At 29.9% G+C, this 15,248-nt stretch overlaps 1 protein-coding gene across 2 annotated transcripts in view; it reads left to right on the top strand.

Moving 5' to 3' along the window:
- The window catches only part of LOC111618216 (collagen alpha-1(XXVI) chain-like), a 28,123-nt gene extending 13,694 nt beyond the window's left edge, over positions 1-14,429 (top strand). Inside the window, exons 1-8 of one of the 2 annotated variants that reach the window (XM_023359696.1) lie at positions 320-354; positions 1,033-1,130; positions 3,829-3,890; positions 5,127-5,538; positions 7,194-7,418; positions 8,939-8,982; positions 9,857-9,950; positions 13,931-14,429. In XM_023359696.1, coding sequence (XP_023215464.1) covers positions 323-354; positions 1,033-1,130; positions 3,829-3,890; positions 5,127-5,538; positions 7,194-7,418; positions 8,939-8,982; positions 9,857-9,950; positions 13,931-14,379 — 1,416 coding nt within the window. In that variant the 5' untranslated portion in view covers positions 320-322 and the 3' untranslated portion in view covers positions 14,380-14,429. Of the gene's footprint in view, positions 1-319; positions 355-1,032; positions 1,131-3,828; positions 3,891-5,126; positions 5,539-7,193; positions 7,419-8,938; positions 8,983-9,856; positions 9,951-13,930 lie in introns of those variants that run through there. The other variant, XM_023359697.1, reaches the window with a different exon arrangement.
- The last annotated feature ends 819 nt before the right edge of the window (positions 14,430-15,248 follow it).

Below are 15,248 nucleotides of genomic sequence, written 5' to 3'. Positions count from 1 at the left end.
CAGCTGATTTTATTTGGATGAGTTTATAACTCTGTAATCAATAAGGGCATTGGTTCTCTGTAGAAAGTCTCATCAAAGGATTGGATCATGATTGCTAAATTGAAAATGAAATTTGATGGGATGACTGAGGAGTTATCTTGTATCCGGGCAGTTAACTGGCTGAGGATTATTAACAGTATTTCTTTCAAAAAACCAATTGGTGACACTTTCAGTTTTGGAGATGTTTGGTGATACTTCAGTTAAAACCTTATATAACTTCCATTGAAGTTCATCAGACATTAAGGAAACAGTGATTCCCATGTCAATAAGAGTCTGTGCTTTTATGAAGTCAACAATGGATGGACACATTGGAAGGTGAGATGATAGTTTGTTAGAGGATATCGGTAAGATAAGTCATCCCTACCTCCAAAGGGTACTCAATTTAGTTTACCAGCAGTTGACAAGCAGCAACAGCCAGTAGATCTGGACAATGATGACAAAAATTGGTAAAGTGTTAATATTTGTTGTCTCTCAGGCTTGGAATTTGTGGTTGCCAAGCAAGAGGCCAATAAGCATTGGAGGGCTCTTCCAATGTCTCTGGGTGGCTAACTTTCAGCATTTCTTGGTAGCAGGGAGCAATGTAAACTGATCATGATGAGACAACAGCTGGTGGGATCTGTTCAGAGAACAATTTCAGCAGTAACATTAGATATATCCAGCTCAACCACAGTCAAAACAAATGGGAAACTTGGTTGGCAGTACACCAGATATCTGTGCATCTTAGTTCAGCTCAGCCGAGAGCCATGGTGATTGAAATCCATTTAAATATTTATAATATTGAAATTATAAGACTAAAAGAATTGTCAGAAAATAATCTTCAATTATATTCATTTATATTGGAAAATAACTAAATATTATACGTGATGACAAAAACTATTTAATTTTGTAAAATAGTCTTATTATAATCTGATCATTTTTTGTTAAATTTGATTCATTTTGCTTATTTTTTTCAATAATTTTATTAATTTAATTACTATTATTTTATTTTCCTAGAATACTTAGACGTCCTAAATATATAATTACTTACAAGACAGTGAATGAAACTGTGTGGAAATGTTGCCCTGGATATTCTGGTCCAAATTGTCAACAAGGTAATTATTTTAATGATAATATTAAAATAATAATTACTAGATTTTAACTGCTTTTACTGCTTGTATGCCTACATGTCTGCCTATATCACTTCATTTATCCAGACAAGTGATCATACAAGATGCTAAAGATTCTTTTAAATTATACTGTGAGAATCCAGTGTCAAGAGGAGTGCTCAGATCTCCTTTTAGTGGCTTCAGGTCAGTAGGACCCACTCAACTGTCACTGGATGGCTTTCAATAGGAGGGCTTTAACTAATGTTGAGTGGGAGAGTCGTGGGTAAGTTCATCAATAGGCATCCGTTTCCATATTGGAACAAGTGAACAGACAGATTAACAAATAACAAACAAAAGTTTAACGAATATAATAAGGAAATACATAAAAGTATAATCTATCATTATATTGATATCTAACTACGTACACTTCTAAATACCGAGAGAGAGAGAGAGAGAGAGAGAGAGCTTACATAAACAAGAACATGATACCTCTTAAAATTGGTAGATGTCTTCCATATATCTGCAGGGAGTTGCTTTCGGAGATGAATGGAGATGGAGATGGGCTGGAGAGGGTTGATGGATGGGACTTTGCTCCACACTCTTCTATGTGGGAGTCCATTCCTTTTTTGGCAGTTTCTTCCTTCTATGGCAGTCTGCGCGGAGACTGCAATTTCTGCTCTTTTTATTCTAAGTTTTCTCCAATCAGCCATTCAAATTTGTATCACATGACAGGATGAACTGATGAGTCGATCCGCCAGATGTTCATCAAAAGTTTGCAATAACATCTTGCCACGGGAAATTGTCAGTCGAGAAAGGAAATTTGATTTCCCTTTTCTCAAGCTTTTTCTCTCAAAAATATAAAAATTTGTTGTTTTTAACGACCAAATAATATTTTAGTTTTTGACATTATTAAATAAATTTAGTCCTTGTCTCCAGGATCTCACAATACTATTGTCTCACAGGAAATTGTCCCTTTGGTATGATATTGCAATCACTTATCATCATCATCATCCTTACCTATGTACTTGTATGCAATTCCAATGCCTATTCCTTGGTGCATAATTTTTTTATGAATGAGTATATTTATATTTCAAATGAAGAATATTTAAACTATTTTAAAAATATATCAAGTTTCTATTATTTTCTTAAATGTTTCAAATATAAAATTTACTATTTGAGTTAACTATTAAATTAATGCTGCTTAAATTTAATAATTAAATTCCTATTAAATAATTTATAAAATTCTGGAAGAAAAGAATGGGATTTCTAAACTATTTAATATTAATTTAATTATTAATAGTAGTAAAATAGTGGTAAAATAGCCTGATTTAATCTAGAAGTCATTTGGCTTTATTATGAATATAGGGCTTTGAGATGTTTATATATGTGTGTATATACATCATACTGGGTTAAAATCAGCTGAGTGTCATAGTGGATGATTATAGACAGTGTGAAAAGAGTTTTCCCCAGTCAGCAGCGTAAGTTACCTATGATAGTTATATCTAAATTAAATATGTCTCCAAGAGAGAGGGATTGGACAGAGGTCTAGATAATGTAACTGGAGTAATGCATGTTGCTGGTATGAATTATACTCGTGCTGATACTTTTCTTCCAGAATTTTCTAAATTATTTTTGCTGCTCATTGATAGAAAAAAATCAAAGCTTGCTTTTAGAAAGATGTTCTGGGAAAGTGAAGAAAAATTGAATACTCAAGAAATTCATTTCATTATGTCTATATGAGGGGGTCACCAAACTACGGCCCATTGCTGCACTGTGCCACAAATGAGTTAAAATGCAATTATTTATATGGAAATATCATAGATTGTAGATAAACTTACTACAGTAGAACCTTGAAAACTCGCCCTAATGTGGACCGAAGTTTGTGAAAATGCCGGGTTATCGGGAATGGGGTTAAAAAAGGATAAGTATGCGTGTTTCCTCAGAAAATAGTGTACTGTACTTGTATGTATTGTTTGCTGGAGAATACAACAGAGAATAAACTGCCCAAATACCCTTAAACAAAGGAAAAGTACATACTTTATGAAGGCATAGAGCCTTTACTATATGAAAATGAAAATTAATGAATACACTGTGTACAGTAATTTACCTGATAAGACAGACCTCAGAAAAATACTTTATGAGAGCTTTTATACTTTTATAATTAATTAACTAAGGATTTTTTTGTCCTGCCAGGGTGTGGCCGAGTTATCTGGAGTGCCGGGTTATCGAGAGCCGAGTTTTCGAGGTTCTACTGTATATAAAAAAATAAAAATAAGTGTAAGTAAAAATGCCAAAATGGTCCAACCTGATTTTTGCATCTGACAGTAATATAATTTTTAGATAAATCAGTGAAATAAAAAAATTTGGCGACTTTTTGCGACTTTGGATATCAGAGCGCTTTTTGTATAAATACATGCAATGAAGTTTCTAAGGAAAGCAATTGTAGCCATCATATTTGTGTATTGGTAAATAAATATGCTAGTTGTCTTTATTTTTTGTGTATTCAATGTACTGTATTGAACAAAATGGTTATACGACCCGTGCTCGTCATTCTCTCAGTTATCTGGACACTGTGAAAAAAGTTCGGTGATCCCTAATCTATATAATGGAAAGAACTGAATTAAATTTCGAGAAAAACTGAAAAGTTCAATAAAACTTTGATGAATAATTAAAAGATAATTATTTTGTTGTACTTTTCATTTAGGTTGTTTCAACTGTACTAAATTTGAACAACTAGAGAAAAGATTGTCTTCTTTAGAAACAAAGGTAATTAATTTCTTTTTCAAGTTTAATTACAATGTAGCATTAAATTTCAGTCCTTAATTATCAATAACTTATCTAACCACCCTGAAACAAATTTTAAGCTTCTATTCTCTACCATGGATAGAGAAGTAGAATCTTAAAATTTTAAAAAAATGTAAATTTAAATGAAAATATATTTATTATAATTGTTACAGTAAAAGTTTATTAACTAGGTTTGTGAATAAAAATCAGCATATATTCTTTTCTATGACATATTATTATTAATTAAAGATAAAAAAAAACGTTTAAACAAAAAAAATAAGTAAAAAAGAACAAAACACTGCTTATTACTTAATAAATTTCAGTATTATTAAATGGAAATACATCTAAATGAAAAATTAGTAATATAAGAGAAATTTTTCAAATACAGGTAACCTCCGTATAACACGGCACTTCTATAGCACGGATTCACTCTAACACAGTTTGAGTGGTACCATCCCCCATATAACACGGTACTTTTATAGCACGGATTCACTCTGACATGGTTCGAGAATTGGGTAAAACCCTCGTACAACAGGAAATGTAATAAATTTTTACATACTTAAGTAATAATAGTTCACGAAAATTATTATTTTCGTGAACTATTAGTACTTAAGTATGTAAATTTTCTCTTCTCGCCTTCTGTCGATACACGTGGTCCTTCTCGAAACTTGTTTCAATGTTGCCAGATCGCGACGCTTCTGCTTCTGATGTTGCCGAATGTTTTTCCCTTATTCCATACTTGCTTTATTCTTCATAAGTGCTTAGCACCATATAAGGAAATTTATAAAGACCTTTTAACTAGAAGCAAGCAATCTAAAATTACATACATTTTGCAAAAGGTAAAGCATGGATCTGAAGATAATGCAGAAAAATGCTCAGAGGATAAGGATAACTTGCCAAAAAGAAAACGCTCTCGGTTAATTAATAGTGTTTTTAGTGATGACGAAGAAAACATTGTTTAATTTATATTAATATGTATCACTTAAAAAAATTTTAATGAAGATATTTATCTTAATTATGAAAATATAGTAGCATGTTTTTTAATTTTTGGAACCTAACCCTCCTTTTCGTATTAGTTCTTTGTTTCGTATAACACGGATTCGCATAACACGGCAATTTTTTGGAACGTAACTACCGTGTTATACGGGGGTTACCTGTATTTTAGAAAATCTATTATTTAGTATGTTTCGATAAAAAATATATATTTATTTTTTGAAGGTTTTCAGAAATAATTTGAATCCAGAAGTATCAAATCCAACAATCACTTATAATATTCTTCCAGAAGAAAATGATAATTTTAAATCTGATTTTCCTGATAATCCTTCACACAAAACAACAAAAACTTTCACAATTTCTACTGGAACAGAATGTCCTTGTGTTCAAGGTCCACCTGGTCAAATTGGTTATCCTGGAGAAAGGGGACCACAAGGAATACCTGGTGAAAAAGGTGAACGAGGACTTAAGGGAGAATCTGGAATTCCTGGGCTTCAAGGTCCTCGTGGTGAAAGAGGATATCCTGGACCTCCTGGAAAGTTATATGATCAAAATATTGATGAAAAGACAAAAATTCAAATTGGTTCACCTGGACCACCTGGTGAACCTGGATTGCCAGGGCTTGAAGGCAGACAAGGTACAAAAAATTATTTTCTGTATAGTATTATAAAATTATTGCTAATAAATTTTTTCTAGTAATATTTATAAAAAAATAAATTTTACAAAAGCAAAACTAATTATATTTGCTACATATATCATACAGCTTTTTATTCCTTGGATTACATTATAATAATCCAAAAATTTATGACAGAAAAGTTTATTATATATTGAAAAAGTTAAATATAAAAGATATTATGAATACAGAACTTTACATGTAGAGAAGTATGGTCAAGTGACCATTATCACACTTTAGGCATCCCTTGTCCTGAGGCTATGGGGTGTGGATGGGTCTGTGGACCAATTTGAAAGGAGAGGATTCATGTGATGAAAGGGAGAGGGTTTTTGTTATTTTTGGCTAGACTTTGAGAGAGTGTGATGTATGTAAAAAGAGGTAAACTCCACATGTATCAACTAAGCATTGACAAAGAAAATCCCTGTGAAAATACATTGGAGAAAGAAAGATTTGCTCCACAATAGCTTTAGCCTGTATATATTTTACCTTATCAATTGTATATGAAAATTTTCGTTTTGGTTTTGCACTTCACATTGGCAATTCATTTTTACTGCTCTGTACACGGCACGTATTCGGATACAGTCCGACCCCCCTATAAGATCGTTGATTTTTCTGTTTTATCTGAATTACATGTTGTACGAGTCACTTAGATTTTACAAATACGTGTGCGGGGCTGTGAACGGCTCACATATTTGTAAAATCTAAGTGACTCGTACAACATGTAATTCAGATAAAACGGAAAAATCAACGATCTTATAGGGGGGTCGACTGTATATGAAAGTTCCTGGTGGCAAGAAACCTTCATCATTTCAGGGTTCAACCATAAAAATTTTCATAAAATACTCTTACTGTTACATCTTCAAAAAGTCCATTTCAGGAAACACTTGCCAGAAAATACTTTTAAATGAAATTTCAGAAATAAAAAACAAAAATTTAAATTAAATACATGTATGAAAAGTAAAATAAAACAAATATTAATGTTTAAACATTTTGATTTATGCATTTAAACATTTGATGGTGGGAAAAAGGTTTAATGTCTTGTTTTTGTTTTCTGAAACCGTGTTTTAGTATGTTTGATTAAACTTTTTTTTTACTCATTTTGATGCGATATGATTTCCTAGCAAATATCAGCAACCTCACGTTTACAAGGCCATTAAAATATCTACTTATTCATAATAGCAATGATACATGCTTTTTATTTGCTTGACTCCATTACTTTGATGCACTTATTGAATAGTAATGAAGGCAGAAAAATTTGAATTATTTCATGTATAAAAAAATTAGGTTCAAGATTAAAGATCATTACACATCTGATTTTTTTCATTTCTAGTTTTTTTGTTATTCCAATGATTTATTTTATGTTAAGAAATGTATTTGCACAGAATATTACTCATTTCTTTTCTTGTATTTCATTTTTTTGATCTGTTGTAAACATATTAAAAATGTAATTTAACATTATTATTAAATTTTTTATTGATGATATAAGATATTATGTAAGTACTTTATCATCTTATTTTGAAATAAATAACATAAATTTAATTTAGAATAGCATGTAGAAAATATTTAATCAAAATATTAATCAAATTTATTAGCAACATTTTTTTAATTTTTTTTTATAGGTCTTCCAGGTAAAGATGGTCTTCCTGGGTTAAGAGGACTTCCAGGCCAGCCAGGAATTCCAGGACCACCAGGTCCAAAAGGTGATCAAGGATCTGAAGGACCGCCAGGTCGTCCTGGTGATACAGGTCTTGTTGGACTTCCTGGACCACCTGGTGCAGTAGGACCACCAGGTCCTCCTGGCCCATCAATTTTTGGAATCCGAGAAAGTAGATTAGACAATACAGGTAATTTTTATTTATTCATTTTTCCAAATCTCATAATTTATTTATAACTTAATATAAATACTTTTTATCATTATTAAATTCACAAATATTTTTATAAATGCATTCATTTTTAGGATTATATTTCATATTTATCACCATGATTTTGCAAATTGGTAAATGAAAGTTTTAAATAATAATAAAAGTATAACAAATGAACTTTTGAATTTAGGGTAATGGAAATAAAAAAGTAAATAATAGAAATAGCTAAACATAATCACAAATAAACAATTCTTTTGCTATCTTGCAACCATAGTCTGAACCATCTTGGTCCCATTTTACAGTTATATTTTAAATTTTAAAATTTAAAATATAACTGTAATGTTAAATGCGGGTTATTCTCTAAGTTTCACTTTGTCCAAAATCATGTCAATGATAAGTTGTTTCTGCAGTCCTTTCTTAGTAACAAAGAGAAACTAAAAATAACACATCCTCCAATATCATACTTAGGCCCAATCTCACTAAAAATAGCACATCTTTTTAGAAAGAATGGTTTTATATTACCTATAACCCCACAACCAACACTAAGAAGACTATTGTGCAATGACAGAGATATTCTTAATTTGAATGAAAAATCTGTTGTATATCAAATCCCATTAGAATATGCACTCTCAGGAGAGGAAACAAGCTATGTAGGGACCACAGCTAGAATGCTAAGCTCTCACATCCTAGAACATCAGGAGGACATTAGAAATAATAGACCATCAACCAAATTAGCTAAAAAAGTGCTTGACCAAGATTATCTTCCCCTCTGGGCCCAAACCAAATTACTCAAATGGTGCAAAATTGTAAAGAATTGTTCGTATGGGAGAACCTATACATTGCCGCCATAACACCATGCAACATACCAACCCTTGAAATTCCACAATTGTGGATAACTTTATTCAAGCAATTTAATTTATAATTCAAATTCTCTTTTATTGCATGTTCATACCATTCACTCAATTGCTTTTTTAATATATTATGCCAAATATATTATAAAAGCAATTGAGTGAACGGATATAATAACATTCATAATGCTTTTCACACTTTAGAACATCTTTTATTTTAAATTCAATTTCTGTATTCCATCCATGCACACCACTTATTTTATAAGTTTGTGCAAAAGCTAATTGTTTGAAAAATATTTGTATTTGATATTCACCTGAAGATGGTAGCTTTATGCTACTGAAAGTACTAGCGAATGCCTTTTATGCTCTAAATAGTTGCAAACAGTAATGCCACAACACTTAAATGTATTTATTTTGCATAGTTAAATGTAAGCATGAAGTGTAATTCATTTTAAAAGTTTAAAATTCTTAATTTATATTATAAAGTTGATCTAATATTAGATATTTTATGATCAGTTGATTAAAATATTGTCATAATAATCTATTAAGAAAAAGTAAACTAGATTTCTTTTTCATATCTTATTTAGAAGTTTTAATGAATTTAATTAAAATTTGAAACTGTACAGTATTTTAATTTTGTACCTTTTAATTTAGATCTACCAGACTTGGAATTGACAGAGGATACATCATTACCAGTAGTAAGCTTACATTGAAATATGTTATTTCATAATTAATTATAAAATAATGTAATATATTTAACAATATTTCTACAGCTATTAAATTAACATTTGTTATATATTCATATCAGTATAATTATTTTACACTTTATAAATACAATTATTATTATTGTATATATAAAGTTTACAAGTCTAAAATTAAAAGATTACAATAATGTACATAGGAATCTCTCCCTCTCTTTACACATAAAATAACATCATAAACATAATGAAAATATGTATATATAGAATTATATATAGTTTTTGAAGTACTAGCAAATTAAATATTTATGGAATTTAAAGCATAAAAATATAAGAAAGATTTCTTGGTGTTATAATGATGAAATAAATTATCCATCTTACTTTAAAAATAGAATCTGTCCATTTCAATCTTCTTCAAGCTGTACTATAGCAAATAGGATTCTTTTACGCATACTCTAATTCCTATTTTTATTGTATTCCTAAAGATGATTTCTAAAAAACTGTATTTCTAGATAATTATTTATAGTTAGATTATTATTTGGTTTTCTTCCCACTTCTATCAACGTTTTAAAGATAAATATATATGTAATGTTTAGTTGTATATATTTTGTTTCTCATAATTATATTATTTATCTTTCAGTGATTTTTTCTGTATTTAATATTTTATTAGCATTAAAGTTGTTATGTTGAAGGATGGGGACCTTTGATATATGGAGATTAAGACTAAATGCTCTACAAAGTCCACTAATTGAACTAGCTCTGAATATATATATCTTAATTTTAATAAATTTTAAAACTTATTGTTAAAATTAACATTTTAAAATTTTAAAATGTTGATTTAATTTAGATTAATTATTACTTTTATTTACAAAAGGCTCTTCTAGAAGTATTACAAAAACTTCGAGATGAATTAGATACACTTGAAGCTCGAGTTACAATTTTGGAGGAACTTTTACCAAAAATTCTTGGTAAATTATATTTTTGCTATAATTTTTAAATAATAATAATAATTTATATGTATATAAGAATAAATATTTATGCTGTAAAATATATTTTAGACTTTCATAAATTCAATCATTTTTAATGTATACTAAAAAATTAGTGTAGTTATTCTATAATATCTACTCATAAAATTTGACTATTCATGCTGTGACAAAGTTTACAAGTTGAATGCAAACTATATTTTAATGCTGCTTTATATGAAATTAAAAAAGAATGAAAAATGATAAAAATTTCAGCCTTTCTTAAGGGCAAGTACACATTAGGCGTTGGGTATTGCGTTAAATGCACATTAGCAGCGTACACACTATGCATTTAGCTTGGTGTTCGACAATCATTCACACTGGCTCAGTTTTGAAATGGATGTGAAAGTAATTGCTTGTATGTGGCTCCTCTATCGTTACTATAAAATACAATGGCAGAGGGAAAGAGAATTTTGGGTGCACCCAATATTACAAGTTAGACTGATGCATGGAATATTTGTGACATTGTATCCAAAACTAAGACAATATGAACCCAAGTTTTTTAATTATTTTAGAATGTCTATAAAGTCATTTCACGATGGCTGATATCTTTTGGATTTCATCAATAAATAGATCAGTATCGAAATGATCATTCTCCATTTTGACCAATGTGCATCCACTTTACCCGAAAGTGCACAATAAATAAATAAGTATTGTTTTTTATACTTAAAATGATCACCAGAGCAGCAAACCAGTTGTTAAATTATTTGAATTCCACCATTACCCTGAATATTACCCTTGAAATTATTTGAATTCCACCATTACCCAAAAATATGGCATTTTTTTATTACCAGAAGTTATTTACATTTATCCTTCACTTAATTAAAACATCAACACTTTTTAAATTTATAAATGCCTATTTCTTTTTCAAGTGCCAACAAAATGGCCCCCACATGGTAGTGACTGATCATATCCTAGTCAGGAGGCCTGGGTTCATGGTGGCCCGGTATGAAGATGGCAGCTTGTATATTTTGCTTTGTTTGGATTTTCTTGTGGAATATTGAGTTCAATTTAATTGGATTAAAATTGGATCAAAATTAAATTAAATTTAATTTAATATTCCTTTATATCCTTCTGTTCCATATTTTGAGGCCATCATGCTGGCAAATGCCCTATTCCTCAATTCTAGTTACCCAGCATCACATGTTTTACACCTACGTGAAGCTCTTCACCTTATTACTCAAAATAATTATTTCCAATTTAATGGAAAAATATATAAACAAACACAAGGGGTGCCAATGGGCTCCCCATTATCTCCTATTCTAGCTGAACTAGAAAAACAGAATTGGGATAATCAAATAATTGTAAAGGAAACTAGCATGCAATCCACTTGGCAAATTTATAGATAATGGAATATATATATATAGGGATCACCCAACAGTTGTATAATACTTCTATCACACAATAAAAATCATAGAGTTTTCAAATTCCAAAATACAACAGCATAACTATCAGCAAAATTGGTCAGCTAACCAATAACATATTTTCTCCTCTTATCCTCTTCTGCCCCTAAAGAACCAAGCTCCATTTCGATTAAAAAAAACCCCAATAATTTAGCCTCTTTTCTGATAAGTGTCCTAGCTACAGCTCCCATAAGATCACCAGATACAACATTTCAGTTTTTTCTCCCAATTAAAAACAATCGAAAGAACATTTTCTTGATGAATTGAAAAAAATTTGAATTGTCCAAACTTGAGCATGATACAATCAAGTAACTTGGAAACAAGTGCCTGCAATCACTCCTTCAGCAAATTTTATGGACTGACAGAGCACTGTTTTCCAGAATGGAGCATGTACTGCAAAGTGGTACACATTGTGTACCACTTTGCAGTACATGCTCCATGATGCACTTGACCTATGCAAACCAAGTGCATTTACTCTAAATATCTGGTGTAGAATTTGGAGTGAGCAGCTTTTTAGTCCATTCATTGTTGACAACAGTGAATACAGAGTTCATGAATAGTGACTGATATCTGGACATTCCAAACTCAATGATGGATGAATGGTTTGATGACTTGCCATTGTTGTAACTACAGCAAGTTTGATATCAACATGATAATCTAGGCAGACATTCATTAGCTAGGCTTCATTCTAGGCAGACATGAATTAGTGGCTTACAAAACAGTTTGTCAACTTCTGGGTAGGATAAAAAAAATCCTATTCCTTGGATATCACATTTGCCAGACTTGACCATTGTGGATTTTTTTCCTGTGGAGTCACCTAAAAGGATCAGTGTATGATGCGTACCCAGCAGTGCCATTGATGTTGGCAAACTGAAGAGTTGCATCTATCTACATCTCTGTATTACTGTTGAAGGCAGTTATTTTTAACATGTTCTCTATCAAAATAAATCTTACTTTTGCATTAATTTCTGCAATGTTGTCTTTATCCTTTACAGTGAGAGATTATTTGTATGTTAAACCATCTTAAATTGTAAAAATCTTCTGAACTCAAAAAATTGGGCTATACTATAATGTAAAAACTCTCTATCCTGATTTACACTTAGATGCATCCTATTGATTGATTTTAGAGGATTTTAGAGAATTCATATCAAGTTATTCACCGAGAAATTGGTTACCCTCTGACCTATCAATCTTTCCTCCTTCCATCTATCTTTCAATTAGTTTTTAAGTTAGGTTAAGAATTGATCTGTGATTGTAGGATATGTATTATTGTATATTAATAGTATCAGCTTGGTAATTGTTACAAAATCAATTACGCAAAGTAATTATTTGTTGTATTGTTATCACAGAGAGACCTGGGAAGTGTATAAAGATTGGGACCTGTAAATATATTAATTAACACTCAAAAATCCTTAACAGTCCAGTACTAAATATTTAATAGAAAACAAACGTTTGTTTTCTATTAAATATTTAGTACTGGACTATTAAGGTTTTTTTACAGTGTTAATTTATATGCATTCCATTATTCATGTACAAAGGTTTTTTAATTTAAGACCTGCAAATAATCTGTTCTACTGCAAAATTAAAGTTGTTCCTTGGATATTACACTTTATTGTAATTTCTTTTGCATTGAACATCTTATACCATATTTATTTTGCCCACATAACTTATTTTATCATTAACATTTGAACTAATTCAAAGCATATAAACTTTTTGAAAAGTCAACTAAAATTTATAGACTTTGCTGCAAATGATTTTTATAAAAACCTATCTAAAGAAGGGAGTTTGTTAAATTTTTACAAATCTCTGCCAGAAGAGAATTTTAAATCTTAGGTTTGCATAGGGATATTTTCTATTTTTGCTTCCATGTATCTTTGCAAACAAAACTTTTTGAAAATGAAACATATAAAATCAAAATATTGAATATCATTTTCCAATGAATACGTAAAGGAAACTTTAATATTGAGTGCAACAAAAATTTATCCCCAGTTTTGATGACATTCTTTTGAAAAAGTAATTGCAATTTTTATATTGATTGGTCTGTTGTTATTTGAAAATAAAATATCTTAATCTTAATTACTCAGATTAGATGAGACTTCTTTACATTATTAATATTACAATCTACGTTTAGTCTCAAGTTATTTTCTTCAAAAATAACTTAAAATTAAACTTAATCTTTGACTATATCTTCCATACCTGGCCCCCAGACTTGTCTTTTATAGCTTATGCAGTCCTTCTCAGTAAAAGGTTAGAGATGGAGACTCCTTCTCTAGATTGTTCATTTTCTTTATTTATCCAACTATTTCTCAAAATTATGCCATATTAATTTTTAATATATACATATTTATTTAATAATTAAATAATATATATATATTATTTAATTATTAATTGAAATTATAAAAACATTAATTTAAAACCTGAACATCTATTGCTTTATTATTATGAAATGATTTTCAATAATAATGATTACTTTAAATTTTCATATTTGTATAAATATTTATGGTAATTTTCTTCTCATTGCAGAATTGAAGGATAAAACTACTATAATCAGAGAAGATTCAGTATCACCTGTGGAAGGTAGATTTCCAAGCATATCAGCTGAAGAAAACATAATCCATGGAGGTGGAATAGGAGGAGGTACAGGAACAGGTGGAGGAACTCATATTCGAATACCAGGAAGTCCAGAGTTTCCACACGTAGATACAGGAGTAGAAGCTGTTAGTAATGTAATAAGTAGTGGCAGCACATTTAGACAAAGAGGTGATATGCCAGTGAACATAAATACAATGCAAGGAGATGAGAGTAAAGATACTGTCGTAAATGAGAATGGAAAATCTGAAAATTTTTCAAATTCTTTAGGGATTGTAAAATCAGAAAATAAAGACAATTTTTTTAATGTTACAGAAAAAATAGAATCTAATTTACCAAAAGAAAATCAAGAACTAAATCAAAATGACAATATAAATAATTAAAATTTATACAAAATTAAAATTATTCTTTAGTAGTAAAATTTGAAGTGATAATTTTATACTTAACACAATACTATCTATTAATTATTTGTAATTATTAATAATATTTACTAAAATAAAAGTTAATCTTTTAAAAAAATTCTGTTTACAAATTTTATTTATTTTTAATACATAATTAAAATGTTCTGAAATTTTCCATAATATCATCTTTTCACTTTTATATAGAAAAAATTACTGAAATAATAACAATGAGCTGTTCTCTACATCATACACAATAGTTCTAACTATTAATTAATGTGATGTAATTAATAAGTACAAAAAATTTGTCGAATCAACAGGAATGTTAAGATATCAATCTTTGTTCAAAGTTTGTATTGTTTATCTATCAGTGATGTGCCATCCATGGAAGCGCAGCTTTCCTTGTATTTTCTAAAATATAAATACATATTGTGCAATTATTTTCATATTTTAACATCCTTTGAATTAATTAAAATTAATATTTTATTATAACCACATTATATATCTTATTACAAATTTCTATACTACATGTGAAAAAAAATGATAAGATTGCTATTGTATATTCGAATATGCATATTCCCAATGGAAGTGCCGTATTGTCAAATACGGGATAGCTTCCATGATGAAAATAGCCAAATTGTGTAAAGCGGCCAGATTATATGCATTCATGCATGCACTTTACAGAACCCACCCAACCTCGTGGTTTAGCTGGTGGATGCTACACACCGAAATATCATATAACACGTCCAATGATTCTATCCAGGGCCTGCATAGCTTCCATATCATCAAATGTCACCGCACCTATATTTAAAAATTGTCAGAAAGGGCCAATATTTATTTCTAATTGTGACACA

This window comes from Centruroides sculpturatus, unplaced genomic scaffold, assembly GCF_000671375.1.
Source record: "Centruroides sculpturatus isolate CEXI.00-Female unplaced genomic scaffold, Cexi_2.0 scaffold124, whole genome shotgun sequence".
NCBI classification, from domain to species: Eukaryota; Metazoa; Arthropoda; class Arachnida; order Scorpiones; family Buthidae; genus Centruroides; species Centruroides sculpturatus.
The sequence above is the reverse complement of the archived record's forward strand: the minus strand, read 5'-3'. Positions and strand labels throughout refer to the sequence as shown.